The sequence below is a fragment of the Phyllopteryx taeniolatus genome, chromosome 3, assembly GCF_024500385.1.
Source record: "Phyllopteryx taeniolatus isolate TA_2022b chromosome 3, UOR_Ptae_1.2, whole genome shotgun sequence".
In the NCBI taxonomy this organism is placed as follows: domain Eukaryota; kingdom Metazoa; phylum Chordata; class Actinopteri; order Syngnathiformes; family Syngnathidae; genus Phyllopteryx; species Phyllopteryx taeniolatus.
Genome location: NC_084504.1, coordinates 12,562,883 through 12,585,402, shown reverse-complemented (window position 1 = coordinate 12,585,402; position 22,520 = coordinate 12,562,883). Strand labels below are relative to the sequence as shown.

Here is a 22,520-nt window from a genome sequence, read left to right as displayed (position 1 = left end):
ACCCCGGTCCTCAGAACTGTGAGCCAGACACTCTAACCAGTCATACACCGTGCCGCCTTATCCATGCAACATTACAGAAAAACTATAGCGTAGGCTCTGCTGCTGAGCTGGACCTGCTTTAAAAAAAAAAAAAAGTGTGGAGCACATTCTAATTTTGTTGGTGCAGTCCTATTGTGACTGGGGGAGTTTCTGCAATCAGCAGCGTGCCCTCTGATGAGAACGAGGCAGTAATGTTAATGAATTTGCTTTTCATGGTAAATTCTGCTAATCAAAGTGATGATGAGGAAGTGCGATATTTTTGTTTTTCAGTTTATATGTTAATGAGTAGGTTGTGCTTTAGTAGGCTAGTCCTTGGTTCATTGACAATGACACAAGGTGACAGGACTGTACTTTTTTTTATTATTATTCTAGAGTGGAGGAGATCCCTTCCAATGTGACATAAATGGAAAAAAGACAAAACTAAGGAGAAAATGGTGGAGTGCGGTGTTTCTGTCTATTGTAACGTTAGGCTACTCACTGCTTCATTGCGAATGATGTAAGACGACAGGAGCATACTTTTTTTACTCTTGGGTGGAGGGATCCCGCACATGGCAAATTTCCACTGAAAAAGCGAAAAAAACTGCGTAGTTGGCTATTTGTATGTTGGTAGGCTACTTCACAGTTTATTGTGAGTGACGCAAGACGACAGCACCGTACCATGTTTGATTTTTGGTTGAGGAGGGGGATCACGTCCATTGCGAATGAAACAACAAACATTCCACAAACAAATGTGAAAATGAGGGTTGTGGTATTTTTGTCTGTTTAGTAGGCTACTTCTTGGTTCAATGAGAATGACGCAAGACAACAGGAGCATACCATTATTTATTGTTTTATTGTGACAGCAAAAAGATCAATTCCGATTGACAAAAAAATTGAGAACGAATGTTAATGAGTATGCAACTTTCTGGTTCATAACCTAAGACGACAGGACTGTAGCATGAGGTCTGGTCTCCTGATCAGTGCACCAAAAGACTAATCTCCATGGCAACCCGGCCAGGCGACCAGCAAATGGGCCAGTTCAATATCAAGTCATGATACTAGCCCACAAACTGTCTCAAACCCTAGCATCACCTTTGCGATGAAGGGACCCCGAGTGCCTAATTGCATGATTTTTGTCTGTTTATGTTAGTAGGCTACTTCCTGGTTCATTAACTATGACGTAACTCAACAGGACCGTACCATTATTGGCTCTAGGGTGAAGGGATCCCTTCCATCGTGACACAAATGACCAAAAAAATGTATACCTATATTCTGGTATATTTTTTCACGTTACTGAGTAGGGTACTTTCTGGTTCATGACACAATATGACAGACTAGATTTCTGTATTGTATACCTCGGACTTGCAGGAGCTCCAGCATCCGGTCTCTATGCAGAATGGGCTGCCCCGCGGGGCCGACAGCATCGCCGAGGACCTCAAAGGCTGTGGCCAGCTCATCTGCCGAGATGCCAAAAGCAGGCCGGTGGTTGATGTACAGTTTGATCAACTCCTCCAGGTTGATGTCCGTGATGTACTCTCCCGTTTCTGCGTACTGGCCCAACTTCACCTCGTTCAGCATGTCTTCAACCTGCCCAAAATAATACAATGAATGAAACTTCCAGACCAACCCATGATAGGTGAAAATCCATGATAAAAACACTTTTTTCAATATCGCTTTTAACCACTCACATATGCTTTAAACACATTTAAACTTATTTCAACACACGCAAAATTATAGCAAACATTAGGGGCCATATCCTCCCGTTCGTGCGCGAGTCTTTTTTTTTTTTTTACATGCCTGGCTTGTGCACCTTCTACCTCCGTGGATTCTCTTCTAATGACTTCTGACACAACCGCCCATGAGGCGTGACTCATCGAAGTCCGAAGCTCGCTGTAATTCTTGGAGCTTGCCGTTTTCCTGAGTCATGTGAATGCCGTAGAAATCCATTTGGAAAACCAATTACTCTTTAAATGTGAAATGAACATCCACAACGTATATGGAAATTAATAGCCACCGGTGAGACAGGAGCACTGCTGATGTGCGCACCACTCAAGTATGTGTTTTATTTTTTTTGTCTGAAATAAATCCATCAAAACAAATTTAATCGCCGCTGCAAGGCCATCACTGGGATGTCACCGGGCCATCGCTGGGCCGTCAGGGCAGTTAACTGAATCAAAACATGCAATATGATGTTTCACTTTGACGGGGAGCTAGACTTACAATCGCCTCTGGAATGCGGAAGAGGAAAAAGTGGTTCAATCTATGGGATAATAGGCGCATGCTGAACGCAGATCCAAATTTAACGGAGAAGAGCCACATTTTGGGTTGCTCCACCCAGAGTGCACAGCTGGCTCAAGGTTGCGTAAATAACAGACTTGAGTTGATGGCCAAATGCGCGCAGGACGCCTCTCGCACATGCGAGAATATGATCCTAAAGTTTAGGTATAAAAAATACTGCACACGTTGTAATTTTGTCCACATGAATGTCCCTTGAAGAAGCTAACCCAGGTGGGGTGCGACAAAATTCCATCAATCTGTTCCAGCCCCCCCAAAAACCCACCATTTTTTTATTTCATGTTTTTAATCAAAAGAATTTGCACTGCATTCCATAAAAACATAATACAACATAAGAAGAGAGAATGTAAAGAAATGCATTGGTTTTATAAAAGTGTCATTCCTATACATACTGTAGTGTGACTTTAAGGGACGTGGCATAGTGAATGACTTCAGGAGGTGAAGTTGGTTAGTCTGCATGTGAGCATCTGGCCGTGAGTTGTGGCCGACAGCAGCTCCTTGCGAGTTCTCAATTATGTATTTGACTGTTTGTAATAAATGGCTGAAAGCGACTGTAGCTCTCCTTGGCAACACGTGAGGGCATTAGAGTACCTTAATGTACCTTTTTTCACTGCACTGAAGAGGTGCCGTATGTGAACTTGCTCGCAACAACAAGTAAAGGCTGTAAATGGAAAAACTCACAAGTTGGGGGGCAACCTTATACTGTAAAAACCCATAAATAATGGCGGCTTAAAATTTTAAGCAACAACAATATTGTGACAAAACACTGTAGAAAAATGTGTTCTGCAGCAGAATCTGACATTGTAAAATGTGGCGCGTACCTCTTGTTCAGTAGGGAAGTAAGCCAAAGCCCGCATCAGGGAAGGCAATTCTGTCAGAGGGATTTTGGGAGAGAGCTGACGTGTCTCCATTGAATCCAGGCCTTGATTGTGAATTTGGCAGTAATAGAAGAAGTCCTCGATTTCCTATGGCACAGAACATCAGAGGCAGAATGGACAACTCCTGCTATTGTAAATTACTCTTGCCATTGCCAGCCTTAACTGCTATACTGTACTGTTACACCATTAAAACGCCTAATTTGTGAAATTTCATACTCACCCTGTAGAATTCTCCATTCCTGCCTCCCTCTAAAAGAGTATAATATGGTGTCAGCTCCTTTCCTCCCAAAGCTGCTGCTCCCTCCAGGGCACTGCACTCACCGGAAAGAGCCAAAACGGCCTTACAATTCATGGAGTAGAATTCAATAGACTATACAATAGACAATAAACTCACTGGGCCACATTATTAGGTACTCACACACACACAGTCCAGAGATCAGATAGCAGAGCTGGATCATAAAATGGCTAAACATGCGTAGCACTCAAGAAGCTAACTGTTTCCCATGATGTCTCTTGCTAGCGGCTACGGCGGCTCGTTCGGTATGTTTCCTGCACTCGGGTCGGATCGAGGCCGTTTCATATTCACACCACAAATGAGCCACACAGTCAGTTTGGAAGCGGACCGAGACCACCTCAAAAAGGAGCGGTTGTTTGTGTGTATGTACACTTGCACAAAAGGTCCAGACTAAGGGGGAAACAAACTCTGGTTCGTTTAAAGTGGACCAAATGCGGGAGGTGTGAATACTGCACACCATAAAAAATGAAATACAGCCCAGCCCCTTAGACCAAACGTTTGTCCACCCCAGAGGAGGAACTCCATATGTGTGTGCATGTTACTTTTTCTTTGGGGTATTGTGGGTTTTTTGTGATACCACCATACGAGGTACTAGTGACGAAACATGAACATTTCTAAGGATGTCGACTTCTACGCCTTTCCGTGACTCTTCCAGTCTCCGTTTCAACCCGCTGATGACACGCTGTTACTTTAGGCTCAATAGCCACTTCCCTCTGAGAACATCCTAAAATGTCTTGAAACCTTTTGTGAGTAAAGTAGGTTGCATGCGAAGGTTACCTGTGACTTATCTGCCACGACAGGACAGTGCAGTCAGATCCCCCAGCGGTGAAAACAAAGAGTCCGTCGTGGGAGTAGGCGAAGGCCGACACGCCGGTCGGATGGCAGACCACCGCTTGGGACTTGTAGGGGTTGCCGTCCAGAGGCAGGATCTGCAACCCAACCTGGAGGAAGTGCGAGCAAGTCTTAATCAGTCTTGCGTGATGAAAAGTTCCGTATGTATGCAAAGTGGATTGACCTTGTCGTCTGTGACGTACGCCATGTAATACGAGCCGCTCGCGTTGTCTGCAGACGTCGGTAGAATCCCGATTTTCTTAACGGGGCTTCCGTATGATGGCCCGAGGAGAGTCTTTCTGTTGGAGTCCATCAGACACAAGGACTCAGGTTTTCAGAACGCTGCATAAACTGCTGTTTGCCTTATTTGCTGTCATCTCACATTACACTTCTATTATTTGTTGTGTTTTATTTATTTATAACCTTTTTAATTCACCTATCAAGGGACTAAAATTCTGAAATGATCAATGTGTTATGATCAGTGCCCGTAGTCTCCTCTGCAGCGCGTGGGCGGCGCTCTGTTCCTCTCTTTGCCTCCTTCTCCAGCACTGATCCCCTCCTCACCTCCTCACCTGGTTCCCATTAGCACTCATCACAGCCTGCACTTAAGCCTGGCAGTCCCCGTGTTCCAGCACCAGAGTATTCTCGCACCTCTGTGCTACACCAGCCGACTCTTTGTTGTTGATTTTGCTTGTGGAAGATGACTTGATGACTTGGGCATACACTTACCCTTACCCTTACCCTCACCCTCACCCTCACCCTCACTCTCACTCTCAGCCTCTTGTTTTCTCCTCCTCCTCCAGTGCCTTCCTGTGTCTCCTGCTAAGCGACCACACTGCCAAGGTCACTGACCTGCTCACGCTCCAGCCACCTGCACGCTCCCTGCTCATACGGACCAAACTCACGCCTTGGAATTCTAGACCTCGCGCTACCCCCAATAAAATCCCTATCTCAGTCTGCTTTTGGGTCCAGTATAAAACCATTTGGTTTCATACCGGGCGGCACGGTGGCCGACTGGTTAGAGCGTCAGCCTCACAGTTCTGAGGACCCGGGTTCAATCCCGGGCCCTGCCTGTGTGGAGTTTGCATGTTCTCCCCGTGCCTGCGTGGGTTTTCTCCGGGTACTCCGGTTTCCTCCCACATCCCAAAAACATGCATGAATTGGAGACTCTAAATTGCCCGTAGGCATGACTGTGAGTGCGAAGGGTTGTTTGTTCCTATGTTCCCTGCGATTGGCTGGCAACCAGTTCAGGGTGTACCCCGCCTCCTGCCCGATGACAGCTGGGATAGGCTCCAGCACGCCCGCGACCCTAGTGAGGAGAAGTGGCTCAGAAATTGGATGGATGGATGGATGGTTTCATACCGTCACAGAATACTCTGGCCAGCATTGAGCCAGCAACTCCAGAAGCGTTGAGGGAAGCGCTTGTTCACCAAGGCGCCCACATCGGATGACAGGATAAAATTCTCCAGGAAATCATTGACTCAATCAGCACCCTCACACAGCAAGTATCTCTCAGTGTGTGCTCAGATGGACCTTGGCAACCCCCACCTCACCAAACACTCCTCCTGAGCCCGCTAACCCCAACCAACTCCCCCTCCCCTACAAAGAACCCCCCTCCTGAGCCTTACTCTGGGGATCTAGGTTCTTGGAGCCAGTTTATGTTAAACTGTTTGCTAGTTTTTGATCTGCAGCCGCTTATTTATCCCACTGACAAAGCTAAGATTTATTTCGTAATTAACCTCCTGCGCGGTAGAGCTGCTCAATGGACATAATTCCTCCCCTTTGTTAGTCTCATTTGACTTGTTTTACGCCAAGCTCAAAAAATTTTTTAGACCACCCCGTGAAGGGCAGGGAAGCCTCTCGGCGGCTCCTGGGCCTTACTCAGGGCTCCAAATCCGTAGCCTCTTACTCTCAATTTTCGGATTCTAGTTGTGGGATGAGGTGGGCCTGATGGGGACTTTTGCCAAGGGGCTGTCCGAACAGTTCAAAGACGAATTAGCGGCTAGAGACTCGTCCCCCTCCATTACCTGTGTGTACATTAATGAGGGGAAAAAAATTTGCGTAAATTATTTTAGCAAATGGCTGCAATATAACAAAGAGTGAACAATTTAAGTGTGTGTGTGTGTGTGTCTGTATATATATATATATATATATATATATGTATGTATATATGTGTGTGTATATATATATATATATATATATATATATATATATATATATATATGTGTATATATATGTATATATATATGTATATATGTATATATATATATATATACATATATATATATATGTATATATATGTATATATATATATATATATGTATATATATATGTATATATATATATATATGTATATATGTATATATATATATATATGTATATATATATACATATATATATATATGTATATATATATATGTATATATATATATATGTGTATATATATATTTATATGTATGTATATGTATGTATATATATGTATGTATATATGTGTATATATATATTTATATGTGTATATATATTTTTTATTTTTTTTTTAACCCCTGAAATTTGTGAATAAGTGGGGATAAACTGCCACTAAGTGTTTTCTGGGTTGGTTCCCCCTGGGGAAAAAAATAGAAAAATGGGAAAAAATAAATAAATCATTAGGGGGGAAAAATAAAAAAGTTGGGTGATGGCACATGAAACACGGAACAATTATAGGTTTCAAAAATGTGAGAAAATACAACCAGAAAATGACATGGCTTTCCATCTATGTCCGACACTCGGATACGATGCTTCGTTTAATAAATGTACAGTGGAACCTCGATTTAACAGACCCGCAGCTCTTGTTTACTTATGCACTCGTCATGTACACATTTCTGGAACGCGTACTGATTCTGGTACAGTATGCAGTTGTTTTTTGTCAAGCCCGTTACTATGGCAGCAAATTGTAACGGAGTTGAGAAAAAAAAAAAGAAATAAGAAATCTAGTGTTGCACCAAGTACCGGAACCAGTACTGTACCGAGGTATTTTGACGTCGAAAATAGCACGGTACCAGTTTTTTTTAGTACCGGTAGTAGTAAAAAAAACAATTATATAATCTCAATAAGCTCAATTCATACGGTGTCTTGAAGGCCAATAGCCAAAAAGCCGACAGTCAGCCAATGAGGGTCTTCCGACAAATTGTGTGCGCGCGACTGTGTTGGACCCGGAAGAATGAAATGGGTTCAAACTGCCGACTAGGTCCAGCCTCTTGCGGCCACGTTAGCAGGCGTTAGCGTTAGCCACTGGGTCGTAACCTCAGAGTCCGCAGGTCACGAGGCTATGTGAGCAAAGTCAGTGTTATATGCAGTGGATTTTCCTGTGCTGTTTAGGGGAACTCGGCATTCAATGCACACTGTTACCAGCAGGAGTTCGATAGCATCAATAGCATGGGACATTTAGGGAGAGAGTTGTCTCAAAATGATTTACACAAATATATCCGCAATTTACAGGTGTGCAGAACTGCCCTGAGAAGGTGCACAATGTATTGTTAACGATGGGAAAAATCAAATGCAGTCAAATACAGGAATACTGCACACTAAAACCTTGAATAAATAGCTTGAAATCTTGAAGGACACTGAATTAAGTATGAGCAAAGTATGTATAAATATAGAAATAGAAATGATATCGGCATGGAAAATAATGTCAGACCCCTTGTTTCTTCAGTTTCTTCTTTATTTTTAATGCCAGGTGCAACATATCATACCTTTGTCTGGACGAATACAATGATAACGAAAATAGCTCGTAAGAGTTTATATATGAGCAGATATCCAGCGCTATCCATTTTTCATGGTTTTCTTGGTAATAACCAAAATTATATTTAATAATAGAATCAAGCTTTTGTATTCTTCAGGTAAAATGCCTCTAGTGGTACCAGATATTATACTGAACAAGGAATTGAAGAAACAAGTGTGGTCTAATATTTTTAATATATCATACGTATACTGTATATAGATGTATAACTATATACATACAAACACACACTTATTCATCATATAATATACCTGTATATGATAATGGAGGCATTGATCTAATTATTAAAAAGAAAGGCTAATGTTAAGAATGGGCTAATTCTATTATTACATAATTTTTCAAGTTTATTGTAATGTTTTGAATTAATCAAAATAAATGTAAAAGTACTTGAAGTTATTTTGTCAGTTTTCATCCCACTGCTTTTACTGATGTTTTAGATTTTTCCTATGGTATAGTTTCAGTACTGGTATCGAGGTACTTTATGCAGGTATAGTATTTAAGACATAATTTTGGTACTGTGACACCAGTAGCGCTAGCCTCGGCCACAAAATAAAACAGCTTCAAATTAACGGACAAACGGCTTGAACAGATGACCCCTCGCCCCTTTAAGTCCATTAAATCGAGGTTCCACTGTATATGCAAAGACTTTCAATTCTATTCCATTATAAAATGTTCCATGATTTTGTTGAAATTCCATCCATCCATCCATCCATTTTCCGTACCGCTTATCCTCACTAGGGTCACGGCATGCTGGAGCCTATCCCTGCTTACACCCTGAACCGGTTGCCAGCCAATTGCAGGGGACATATCAATAAACCATTCGCACCCACATTCACACCTACAGGCAATTTAGAGTTCTCAATTAACCTACCCACGCAGGCACGGGGAGAACATGTCAACTCCACACAGGCGAGGCCGAGTTTGAGCTCGGTTCCTCAGAACTATAAGGCAGATGTGGTAACCAGTCGTCTACCGAGTCGCCCTTTGTTTAAATTATTTAATTTAAATATTTTGTAATATTTGTTTTATTTTAGACTTGAATTTCCCATCTGCGGAATTAAAAAAAATATTATTTTTTTTATCTTAATCTTAATACAGAGCAGTGATTCCATTGCAGGAAGAAAAACAAAGTCTTATTCCCTATGATGATAGTGGTGATGTTTGTTACCTGCACGTCTTGGAGGTACTGTTGAAAAGCTTCATCTTGTATTGGTCTGAGGCGACCACCAGTAACTCCTCAGCACTAAGAGGCGGGTACCAGGTCATGCACTTGGGCACCGCACTCTGCTCAAGGCGCTTGGAGCCCAGAATGACCAGCTGGCCCACGTTGCTCCTCTCCACGTCGTACTCCACCTGTTATTTCCAGGAGGTGAGTTCTACACAACCAGGGGCATATGTGACACAACGCGCTTACATCAGTGATTCGTGGTCCGTGGACCCGGAAGTGAAGCTATTCGGCCGAGGAGCGGGAATACAACGGTTGCAAAATGCGACGCCGAATTGAGAAGAGAGAGAGAAAAGAGAGAAATGGTGAAAGTGTGGTAGCATTTCATAGTGAAATGCAAGGCGAGCACCCAGGGGCGTGCAGAGAGTTTTTTTTCATTGTGGAAACTATCCATCCATCCATTTTCTGAGCCGCTTCTCCTCACTAGGGTCGCGGGCGTGCTGGAGCCTATCCCAGCTGTCATCGGGCAGGAGGCGGGGTACACCCTGAACTGGTTGCCAGCCAATCGCAGGGCACATAGAAACAAACAACCATTCGCACTCACAGTCATGCCTACGGGCAATTTAGAGTCTCCAATTCATGCATGTTTTTGGGATGTGGGAGGAAACCGGAGTGCCCGGAGAAAACCCACGCAGGCACGGGGAGAACATGCAAATCCCACACAGGCGGGGCCGGGGATTGAACCCGGGTCCTCAGAACTGTGAGGCTGACGTATGTAAATATAACGTGCACACAAAATGCTAATTTTTGGCCACACAATACAAATTTGTAGCTCCTTACTGGACAGTTGGGTATGAAAATCGAGAGATCCTTCTTTGGAAAGAAGCATAATGTTATAATTAAGAAATGAAAATGAAAAAGGAAACCAATTAGTTGTAAGTTATTAAGTGAAAGGTCTTATTTTCTCTTTTGTATTCAAAATTACTCTTTAACCAAGCAAAAACATAGTTTATCCAAATAATCCATTGTTTGATAGAATTTTCAGTAGGATACTCGAGTACTAAAATATTTGTTAGCTGCAGGCCTATATTCAACGCTTCCATTATATTGTTTTTATTGTTTCAAAAAATCCTTGCTTTGGGTCCCTGTGCAATACATATTGTTTATTTATTTTTTTCTTTTATTATCTATTTTCTATTTAGAATAAATAACAATTATTGAATAATACATTATTGAACATACAAAATCTTAAAATGCAAAGTACATGCAAGATGAACAAATTAACCAAATATTTAATAAAATATTAATTTATAATAACACATTTGACAATTTTTCAATGCATCAAGCAATTATTTGATAAAATAAATAAAATATGTACAATTGTGAATTTTACTAATGTTTTTTCTTTTATTATTTACAATAAAGTAACCAAATTATTGAACCCAATAAATAAAACATGTTAAGTGTTTATGTAAAATGGAGTTAATTCACAATCAATATTTTTACAATAAACTAATTAACCAATTAACTCATAAGATAATTATTATTTTATAATAGCAATTTTTACAATTAATACATTAGACAATGATTTAATAAAATAAATAGATAAATAAATGTATATTAAGTTTATTTTACTGATATTTTTGTATTTTATTTTATTACAGTAAATAAGAATAGAAATGTTTAATTTATATCTATAATTAATAAATGAACAAAAATGTAAAAGTATATGCATATAATTGTTTTATTTTACTTTTTTAACAAAAAATACTTTGAGCAATTATTTAACCAAATGCATTCTGAACGTAAAATTGAACATTTTACTAAACTGTTTTATTCTATTTATTTTATATTTTTTTTTACAGTAAATAAATTAACCAATTGCAAATTTACCAGCAGACGGTCCACACCCAGCGTGAACAGTCTGGGCTTGGCGCTGTCCTGGTGCACCCCAAACAGGAGGTCCGTAATGGGCTTGTAGTGGGAGCGGTACCTGCCCAAGTATATCCACAGAGGTGGCTGCATGCGGAACAACGTCACCGCCTTCCCCACATCCTGATGGGGACAATTTGACTCATTATCTTCACTGGAGTATTAGATATCTCCATTTAGACTATTTCTTTGGACAAAAGGTTGTTGAAATGTAGAGGTGGGCATAACCATCAGTCAGTTCCAGAGATGAGAATAAATGTGAAATGATATGAGAGATGAGATTATGTGTGAGTTGAAATGAGATTATTACGTGCCAAATGAGGGATTAGATGAGTTCTATAGCTGTTGATGGCAGTGAATGAGGTTTAAATGTGAGATGACGTGAGATGTCACGTGAGATGACATTACATGTTAGATGAGAAATGGCCTTCAATGTGAGACGATATTGGATGGCAAATGATCCGATGTTACAAGTGCTATAAAAAATGAGTTTAAATGGGAGCTAATATGACAGGTGAGATGATATTAGAAGTGCAATGAGATATTTAATTAACTATGAGATGATAGGAAATGATGTGAGATGACATTACAAGTGCGATGGGAGATGATCAAATAGGATTACATGAGGTAATACATGAGATTACTTTAAATTAGAGCAAGAGATGGATTAAGACATTAGAGGAGAGACTATTATGTGAAATGAGAGGCAAAACATGAGAATAATGTAACGAATGATTATATGAGGAGAGAGATGAGGGATTAAAATTGATGGAATTACATGTGAAATGACATGCGAGACATGAGAACAAATGTGAGATAACCTGAGAGATAAGATTACATTTTAGATGATTTGAATCGAGAGATGTGATGTGAGATATTTGCTACAATGAGATGAGAGCGAAGATTACATGTGTTGAGAGAGAAATGAAATGACAGATTATTTGACCTAGGAGATTTCATGTGAAATGACAAGATTAGAAGAGAGATCAGGTTAACGTGAGATGAACATTTTGATTACATGTGAATTAAGATGCGAGAGATGAAAATAAATGTGAGATGAAATAAGAGATGTGATTAAATGAGATGATTTGAAACAAGAGATGTGACGTGAGGTAGCCATATATGATGCAATGAAATAAAAAATGAGATTACATCAATTGAGAGAGAAATGAAATGAGGGATTATGTGAGTGATGAGACAAGGATTGGAAATGAGAGACACAATGCCATAAAATGGGAGATTAGACTACATGAGATGAGATTACATGTGAAATGAGAGATCGGAAGACGGGAGATGATTCATTTGGCCAAAGGCTCGTCGACATGCCCGTAAACAACACAACTTACTACAGTGGCAAGGTAGTTGGAGTCATGTGAAAAACTCATGTGGCTGATGCTGTCTGGGGGGTAATCGAAACACTCCTTGGGATCGCTTTGTAAAGTGTCGACATCCAGAAAGTGAACGGCTCCGCTTGCAAAACCCACCGCCAGGTAACGTCCTGCTCAGGAACAAACATGTCGGCATCCAATCCAAAGCCACATTTTGGTTCCAGATTGGGCCTGACAATAAACGTTCAAACGGGTTTCGACGGTCACCTTGTGGGTCAATGGTGACACACTGGATCTCTTTCTCTAAAACGGTCCTGCGGATGGTCCGCTTCCGCTGGTAGTCCCAAACCTTTAAAATGCCACTCTGGTTGCCCATGACTACGACAGGCTGTTTGGGATGGCAGGCCACGGCGTGTAGAGGGTCGCAGTTCTCCTGCAACAGGACCCGCCACGTGCCTTTTTCCACGTTCACGTGAACGACCGTGGAGGTTGATGAGGACACCACAATGTTCCTGCACAGAAATGAGATTACATGGGATGGGAGAGAGATTGGATGAGCGATGAGAAGAGAGACGATATTAAATGTGAAATTAGATGAGAAAAAACATCAAATATGCAGTGAGAGATGCACAAAATGAGAATGGAATGAAATGCGAGCCGAGGGGGAGGAGATTATGTGTGAGATGAGGTATGAAATGAAATGAAATGAGATAGGAAATTAATTTATGAGATGAGAGAGATTTAATGAGGGATTACAAGAGCTGAGATTAAATCAGAGATGGCAAAAAATATGAGACTGCAAAATGAGCAAATGAGTAAAATGAGTGATGAGAAGATATGATATTACATGAGGGATGAGATAGACTGTAAAATAAGAGATCAGATTATTAAATATTAAACACAAATCTAAAGAAATCACGAGATGATATTCAATACCATGATCTGATATTAAATGTGAAATTATATTTCATGTGTAGAGATGAGATTAAATGTGAAATCAGGGATGAGACCATAAATGAGATTACAGTACATGTGAAATGAGAGAGAAATGATATGAGATCACACATGAAATCTGAGATGAGATTACATCTGAAATGAGATATTTGATACGATGACATTACATGTGAACTGAGACGATAAATTCGATTACATGAAAAATAAGGGATTAGTCGATAGACGATATTACATGTGAAATGAGAGATTAGATGACCTTGACATGACATGAAATGGGAGATTATCTGATATGACATGAAATGAGATGATAAACTAAAATAAGAAAATAGAGATTAAATGTGAAAGGAGGGATAAAATGAGATGAGATTATATGTGATATAGGAGATGAGACAATAGATGAGATTACATGCGAAGTGAGAAAAAAACGAATGTGATCACATGAAATGTGAGATCAGATAACGTGAAATAAACCATTAGATGAGACATGAGATTACATGAGAGGTAAAAGGATATTACGTGTGAAATAAGTGATGATATGAGAAAGAGTATGTGGTTGCACAATTGAAATGTTGGCCATTTACCTCCCAAGTACTGGCTTGGTATCCACAGAGGCGTCTTCCAGATATTCTCTTGCAAACTCTTTAGAAAAGGAAATAGAGACAATGGGGTCCAGGTTCAACTGGGTGAACCAGGTCAGGAGCAGCATGTTTTCATCGTAAAAGTTGATGTGGCCTCGTGTGTCCCCGGTGACAATGCAGCTGTCATACGAAAGAAACAAATTCAACTGGAGAATGCAATTTCTATAAAAAAAAAAAAAAAAAAAGAAATGCCATCTAAATGCTAAAGAGCTCACGATGAACTGAAATGCTGTTAATTACGTGAAACGTAGAGATGTGAGACTTGGAAAATTTAATCATACTGAATTATAGTAATACATAATGAAAATTGTTACTATTAGTCAGAGCGATGAGGATTTCACATTTCACACTGTATTTATACTCGATTTCAAATGAGAATTGTTCAAATGCTAACATATTAATAGTAGGTATGCTAACATATAGCAAAAAAGTAACCTGAGAATTCATAGATCATTTTACACTTGAAACTATGTGAGTCCCAGGATGCACGTGTGTGGAAACAATGAGTCCCAGCCCTGGAACAATGAGTCCCAGCAATTTATCATCACGGAATACAGATACAGTAATCCTCCGCTGTATCACGGCTCTTGGTTCGCTGATTTGTATTACTGTTGCTACTATATTTTTTACACTGCAGATTTTTATTGCAGTTGTTACTCTATTTTTGGACAATTGGATTTGTCACGTGGAGGTTTTAAGTTGTGTTGTCTTTGTTGCGACTTCATACAAATTCGACACACCAGCTCGTTGGTGTTAGCGGGATGACTGCGTTCATTTGGCTTGAATCCAAAATGTTCCCACATCGTTGCGGTGGCATTAAGCTTTGGAACAACTTCCATTTATACCGCTCAACTTTCTGTAACTGTGTAGCTATCGGCTCACCGTCAGAAAACTTGACTTTGACGACGCTTACTAGGCTACTGCCTGCATTTGAAAAGCACGCGCACACACACACACACAGGTACGCAACCGGCCAACAAGAGGGAGCGTGGGAGGGGCTCGTTCCGCCCTTCTCTATCTCTGATTGGTTTTGAGACCAAATGGATTTTGTGTGTCTGCTTTCAAGTCACATTTCTTCCTCAAATGGCCGTGCGTACAGGTGGACCCGCTCTCTTTATTTTATTTTTAGAAGCACCATTCAGAAGTTAGAGCATGTGCGACCAAATTAGTTGCACTCCAGAGCCCTGTCTTATCAAAAATAAATAAATAAAATCATACGCCGAATTTCCAGCACCACGCCAGAACATTATAATCCATAGCATTGCATCCTCGAACGCAGATTCATTTTAGTTTATGCGTCCCGACTCATTTTCGTGCGTCTCAGACGCGGGACGCACATCAAACGACATCCCTTAGAATGGAAAGCAAATACAGACCCTTTCTAAAAAATTTGAATATCATGAAAAAGTTTGTTTATAGCCATAATGCCATTCAAAAAGTTAAACTTTCATAGATTATAGATTCAGGGCCCACAATTTAAACCATTTCAAATATTTATTTGTTTATTTTTACATAATTTGGGCTTCCAGCTCATAAAACCCCCAAAATCAGGAATTCCAAAAAGTAGAATACTGTGAGAACAAATTTTGCACCCCATAAATGTTTTAAACTGAGTGTCAAACACTAATCATGTACTAAACTCAAAGGCACAGATTTCCCCAGGTGTCATTAAATTGCTCCAGTTTGGTTCAATTGTCTCAGTTGGGTTCAATATGGGGAAGCCTGCAGACTTGACAACTGGACAGAAGACCATCATTGATACCCTCCATAGGATGGGTAAACCACAAAAGATCATAGCTAAGGAGGCTGGCGGTTCAGAGTGCAAGCATATCAATGGAAAGTTTAGTGGAAGGACAAAATGTGGCAGGAGAAGATGGACCACCAAAATAGATGACCATGGGCTTCAGTGGATTATCAAAAACCATCACATTCAGATGCATCCGAGAGATGGGCTACAACTGTCGGGGTTCCTCAGCTCAAGCCACTTCTGAGCCTGAGCCAACGTAGGAAGCGTCTCAACTGGGCCAAGGAGAAGAAGGACTGGACTGTTGGCCAGTGGTCCGAGGTCTTCTTTTCCGATGAAAGTAAAGTTTGCCTTACATCAAGGAATCAAGGTCCAAGGGTTTGGAGGAAGACGGGTGAAGAACAGAACTCAAGCTGCTTGAGGTCCAGTGTGAAATATCCACAGTCAGTCATGATTTGGGGTGCGATGTCCAGTGCACGTGTTGGTAAACTCTGCTTTCTTAAATCCAAAGTCACTGCAGCAGTCTACCAGAATATTTTAGAGCAAATGATTCCTTCTGCTGAGGATCTGTATGGAGATGCAGATTTCATCTTCCAGCAGGACCTGGCCCTTGCCCATAGCGCCAGAAGCACCAAAACCTGGTTTGATGCCCATGCCATCACAGTGCTTGACTGGCCAGCCATCTCCATCATCTGTGGAAACCTGCTTCGTTTTCCTCCTGAGATGCGCGGAGAAAGACCATCCCCAAAGACCAGCTGACCACATTTGTGGTCATGAAGTCCTTTGAACGTCCCCTGCTGGACCCCCTGCAGTTTGCCTACCAAGCGAACAGGTCTGCGGATGATGCAGTCAACATGGGACTGCACTTCATCCTAGAAGACCTCGACAGTGCAGGGACCTACGCGAGGATCCTGTTCGTGGACTTCAGCTCAGCGTTCAACACCATCATCCCTGACCTCCTTCCATCCAAGCTTCTCCAGCTCAGCGTCTCGCCTGCCATCTGCCAGTGGATTTACAGCTTTCTGACGGACAGGACATAGCAGTTCAGGCTGGGGGAGGCCACCTCATCCACACGCAGCATCAGCACTGGGGCGCCCCAAGGTTGTGTCCTCTCTCCGCTGCTCTTCTCTCTCTACACGAACGACTGCACCTCAGCGAACCCGACTGTCAAACTCCTGAAGTTTGCAGATGACACCAGTGTCATCGGCCTCATCAAGGACAGTGACGAGTCTGCATATCGACAGGAAGCGGAGCGGCTGGAGCTGTGGTGCGGCCGACACAACCTGGAGCTGAACAAGCTCAAGACTGTAGAGATGATCGTGGACTTCAGGAGGCATCCTTCGCCACAGCTGCCCCTCACGTTGTCCAGCTGCCTCGTGTCAACCGTCGAGACCTTCAAGTTCCTGGGAATTACAATCTCTCAGGACCTGGGCGACCAACATCAACTCCGTCCTCAAAAAGGCCCAGCAGAGGATGTACTTCCTGCGGCTTCTGAGAAAGCACGGCCTGCCACCGGAGCTGCTGAGACAGTTCTACACAGCGGTAGTCGTATCAGTCCTGTGTTATTCTATCACAGTCTGGTTTGGTGCTGCTACAAAAAAGGACAAACTCCGACTGCAACGGACAATCAAAACTGCTGAAAGGATTGTCGGTACCCCCCTACCCACCATTGAGGACTTGCACGCTGCCAGAACTAAGACAAGGCCGTGCAAAATCCTCTCGGACCCTCCGCACCCCGGTCACCAGCTCTTCCAGCTCCTTCCCTCAGGTAGGCGCTACCGATCAATGCAAACTAGAACTAGTAGACATTCCAACAGCTTCTTCCCTCTTGCGATCAACTTCTTAAACAGCTAACCTATAATTCCATTACAACAAGCTGGCAATTTTTTGACTTGAGTTCGTTGTCACATTTCTGTGGGGCCAATTATGTATTACTCGTGCACTCACTGTAGTTGTCTCGCCATGCTGCACTATTTGCATATACTGGCCACTCATGCCAGAGTAGCATCTGCTCCATTGCACACTGATTGAGGAGTATCTGTAACATTTGCACAACCAACATTGTCCCAGATTATCACACTACTCGTCACTTTAAACAGCATACACTCCTTGAAGTCTCAGCGCCCTTTGCACAATGGCCATTGCACCGGACTATTGCAATATTAGTCATTCGAACTGCTCTAAGTGCTAGAGGACTCTGCATCTTTTTGCACAATTGTTTTTTGTCAATGTCTTTATGTCTCCAAAGTGTTCTGTAAATTGACGGTCTGTTGTACTAGAGCGGCTCCAACTACCGGAGACAAATTCCTTGTGTGCTTTGGACATACTAGGCAAATAAAGATGATTCTGATTCTGATTCTGATCTACGGTCGTGAGTAGCACAACAATGGTTGTCAGAATGTACAAGATTAGTGCCTTATAAGTCTGGGGGAAATAGTATCTTCATCACAAATCCCAACTTTGCGCTCTCTCGGTATGACTCAACCCATTCCACACGTACATTTTTATTCCAACCACACACGATGTCCTTCTCCCTTTTCGTATGCCTACTTTCTGTCTATTACCATTATTAATGTTTCCTTTTTGGAGTTAAACCCCTCCGTATTGTTTCCCTATAGATTTCCCTTTAGATATAATGAAATTTTCTATAAAATTCCACTTCTTGTTGTGTTTTGTGTGTGTTTTGAGTTGAATAGTGAAGCCGCTGTCATCGAGAACTCATATTTCATAAATGTAGCAGCCTTCTAGATTATGAGACTGATCAAGGTTTTTCGTCCCTTTTTCCTAAATTTTAGACATCTAAAAAGAGACGTGGCGCTCCTTTAAGAGACGGAAATAGTTTGATTTTAATGTTAAACGTATGTCAGACTAAACCGGAAGTGAACACAAGCGTTACCTTCCGACTAATCTCGTTTCCAAATGAATTACGTTTTTATCCAAAACCAATATACGCTACATAGGCCTCATATGAGCTGAACATTTTGAGGTGGAATGTTTGAAATCGGGTAAGAAATGTGGAAGGATTAGTAAAAATTGTAACATTTCTGCTTTAATTTGGGAATTTTGTAAAGGAAAATTTTAAATATTGGAAAATGTGGAAAGCTGGATAATGTGAAAAATATTTCAATAGATGTCCTGAATGAGCTGAACAGTCAATGTTAGAATAAGATGAACATTTTGAAGTTGGAATGGTTTGAATCGTTTAAGCAAAGTTTTAGGTAGACAAATAGTGACGTAATAATAAAAATATTTTGGGGGGCGCACAATACCTTGAATGTATCAAATAAAAAGACGAGTACGTACTTGTCTGCCACAGCCAGCGCGGTGATGGGATGCTCCTGCAGAGAGATGATCTTTACTCGGTCTCGGCTCAGCCTTTGGTTAGAGGCCAGGTCCTGCGTGAGCTCCCAGACCATAATGACGCCCGCGCTCGACGGGGTAATTATTCGGAGCTCTCGCCAGTGGAAAACGGACGGTCTCAGAGGCCCGCCGGCCATTTTGAGGATTTCGCAGAACTCAGGCGTGGATTGAGGGAAGAGAGACGCGTTCAGTTCCAGGGTGGCCGCGTCACCCAGCTAATGAGGATGAACAGGGGAAAATTAATATACTGTGCATAAATAACAAATTAATGTATAAAAATAATAGTGAGTATATTAACATTTTTAAATATATAAAAAAATGTCTACAAAATACATAAAACAATTCAGACTATATATTCTTTAAAAGTAGAAAACAATTAAATATAATACAAATAATAATAATAATAATACAAATGACATTAAAATTGTAATGATATAAGGGATAAAAATCATAATAAAAATGTCTCACAAATTATAGATCTCTCTTCAAAATTTTAAATATGGTGAAATACAGAAAAAAAACTATTTTAACAACAATAAAATACAATTAATTCATGAATATACAAAAAAATCAATATATAATACTATAGAGGAGAATGTATAACAAATAATTGCTTAAACAATTATGAACATATATTTAAAAGCATAAATGTACAAAATATAGAGTAAAAAGATTGTTTTTAAATCAATAAAATAAAAAATGTTAGAATGTTTAAATACATAACATACAGCATATAAAGGGGAAATATTATAAGTGAATATATTATAAATGAATACAGAAATTTTATTTTGTCTGTTTGTTTGTCTATTAACTCCTATATTTATAGGGGTAAAACGACAAACAAATGACTACTATATACAGTACTGTATATCATAAAATGTCAACAAAAAGTAAAAAATAATAATAATAAATATTTGATGATGAAAAATTTATCACATATAAAAATGGAAAAAATAATGAGCATGATCTAATAAATCAAAATGACACAGTGTAAATAATTACCTTAATAACCTTGAGGGGAACATATTGCAAATTTCTCTGTGCCTGAAAAAGATCAACTGTTTAATACAAGAAACACTTTGTACTGTAGAATTATTGAAAAAACAGTCCCATTTGAGTTTTATAACATAGTCCGATGGCCACTCTTCTTTGAAAAATCTTTTTTTTAGAATTGTATGGCGGACCAGATCAAACGTGGCACTACTCACCGTGCTGTAAAACAACACTTGGCTTTCACTGCTGCTCAGCAACTGAGTGCTATTGTTTGGGTTAAAAATTATGTGATTCTGGAAAACAAGTAAATATAGGAGCATGTTTTTGTCTTCTTTGCCTGAATGCAAAATTGTGTGCAAGGTGATGTTGCGTTAACTCTACTTACTTGATAACCATACTCAGGGCTGAGCTCGGTGAGCCACAGCGCTTCATTGGAGTCGTTGGTCCAATCCCAGATACACACACACTGTGGACAAACAGCACTGATCACTGAACGTAAAAATCTATTAATGCTAATACTACGCACCATTAAATTAAATGGTTTTGCTCTTCATTCATTTTTCATTCATTTCCCAGGAGACACAGCCAGTCCGCCCGGAGAGGTAGAGTAGAGGGCAACAACTATAACTCACCTGCTCTCTTTCCTTCCCGAGTGTCACCAGCTGTTTAGCGTCCCCCGAAAACCCAATGGCAATTACTCCCCCGTCAGGATGGCAGTCGAACAACGTATGAACAGGAATGCTGTAACGTTCCAAACATATCAACAGAAGCACGATTGTATGTACATTGTTCCGCACTATATGACAGATTTTTCTTAGTTTCTCACAGTTTCTCTTACAGTTTCTGTAATCAACTGAGTGTAAAGATTCTGCCTGATTGTTTTCTCAAGTTCCTCCTTTCCTCACGCCCAGCAACTCACTGCTTTCCCTCCTCCTCCTCTGGAAACATTTGTTCCAACATCAGACTTTTATTCCGGAGAATTAGGTTCGTGCAGTCGTGTTTTTGCATAACTGTAATTTGTTTTTTGATTTACAGCCCTCTAATTACTCTTCTGATATGGTTAAGATTGCCTTTTGTGTGAATTCATCCTGAGGTAAAGCGGGTCAATGGGCTACCCTTCTTTGGGAGAAAGGGCCTCCCATTTTGAGTTTATTTGATACTTTTTCATTGGAACTGCATAAGGTTTTTAACCTGAACATCAGGTTGTGCTTTTATTGTGGACAAGAGGAACACCTGTCCTGTGCGACCAAAAGACCCGGCTCATTGATGAAGAGCACTCTGGTGAGCCTTATTTCGCTCGTTCTCCCTTCCGTTTCACTCTCTCGGCTATCTTAAATCACAATTTGAATACTCTGCCTCTTCACATTCTTGTGGATTCTGGAGCAGAGGACGACAAAATTTCTTGTCGTGTGACATCATCCACGACCAACGATTTGGCCCTACTATACCCCTACGACGGCAAAATTAAAAGTCTAGCATGTTTGATTTTTTTGAGGGATATCTTACGTGTCGTGTGACATATCGACAACTCTCTTACAGCGCACCTTGACGTCGACCAATGAGATTGCGTATTGTGACCCGCGCATCGCCTCCCATGCTTGCCATTGTCAACATACTTGCACGGCGCTGTCAACATTTATCCACGTGCACGAACCAATGTTTACCCAAGCTTTAGAGCATGATTCGACATAATGCTGGCATGTTTGAGTACAACCGTTAGTGCTAGCACTAGCTTGCTAGGCTACATAATTATTATTTTTTTGCCTGCTTGCGAGCAATATTGTCTTAAAACTACGTGAACATACCTCAAGCAATCCTTGAATGAACATCCACTCCCAAGCACCGGTGACGACCACCACACCTTTTTTTCTCATTTTGTTCTTTTATCCCCCGGCACAATACATTGGCGTGGCGCATTGTTGTTGTCGTCGCCATGGTAACGAGTGTACCCGGTCGTGTAGACCGGTGACACGTTCTCTGGTTCCGCCTTCCCGACAGTGTTTGATTTGACAAGATAAAGCCCAGTGATCATAAATGACGGGATGCGGTGGTATCGGAATACATGTCGTGTAGTGTTGCCACTGACTGCCCGAGCTACGGCAAGATTCGATGGCAGTAGTCTGACATTGCAATTGTGAAAGACCAAATTTGTTTTGTAGTCTGATCCAGTCATTAAGTCATAGAAGCTGTAGATGGTAGCATAATTTTTCCAGTGACTCGCCGCACTATTCCCCTTGTGCTCACCATCTCAGGGAATCATCATGAATCCATTCAACTGTGCGTCATCATCTCTCCCTTGTATCATGTCATT

General features: G+C 41.0%; 1 protein-coding gene across 2 annotated transcripts in view; it reads right to left on the bottom strand.

The window, feature by feature from the left end:
• The window catches only part of cfap251 (cilia and flagella associated protein 251), a 28,095-nt gene that overhangs the window by 1,304 nt on the left and 4,271 nt on the right, over positions 1–22,520 (bottom strand). For both annotated transcript variants that reach the window (XM_061769040.1, XM_061769039.1), the window contains exons 5-19: positions 20,842–20,950; positions 20,595–20,675; positions 20,425–20,502; positions 20,219–20,260; positions 19,160–19,431; positions 14,056–14,232; positions 12,788–13,032; positions 12,539–12,690; positions 11,154–11,315; positions 9,264–9,448; positions 4,502–4,616; positions 4,264–4,427; positions 3,412–3,502; positions 3,135–3,278; positions 1,374–1,605 (exon numbers count right to left, since the gene is read on the bottom strand). In XM_061769040.1, coding sequence (XP_061625024.1) covers positions 1,374–1,605; positions 3,135–3,278; positions 3,412–3,502; positions 4,264–4,427; positions 4,502–4,616; positions 9,264–9,448; positions 11,154–11,315; positions 12,539–12,690; positions 12,788–13,032; positions 14,056–14,232; positions 19,160–19,431; positions 20,219–20,260; positions 20,425–20,502; positions 20,595–20,675; positions 20,842–20,950 — 2,249 coding nt within the window. The remainder of the gene's footprint in view (positions 1–1,373; positions 1,606–3,134; positions 3,279–3,411; positions 3,503–4,263; positions 4,428–4,501; positions 4,617–9,263; positions 9,449–11,153; positions 11,316–12,538; positions 12,691–12,787; positions 13,033–14,055; positions 14,233–19,159; positions 19,432–20,218; positions 20,261–20,424; positions 20,503–20,594; positions 20,676–20,841; positions 20,951–22,520) is intronic.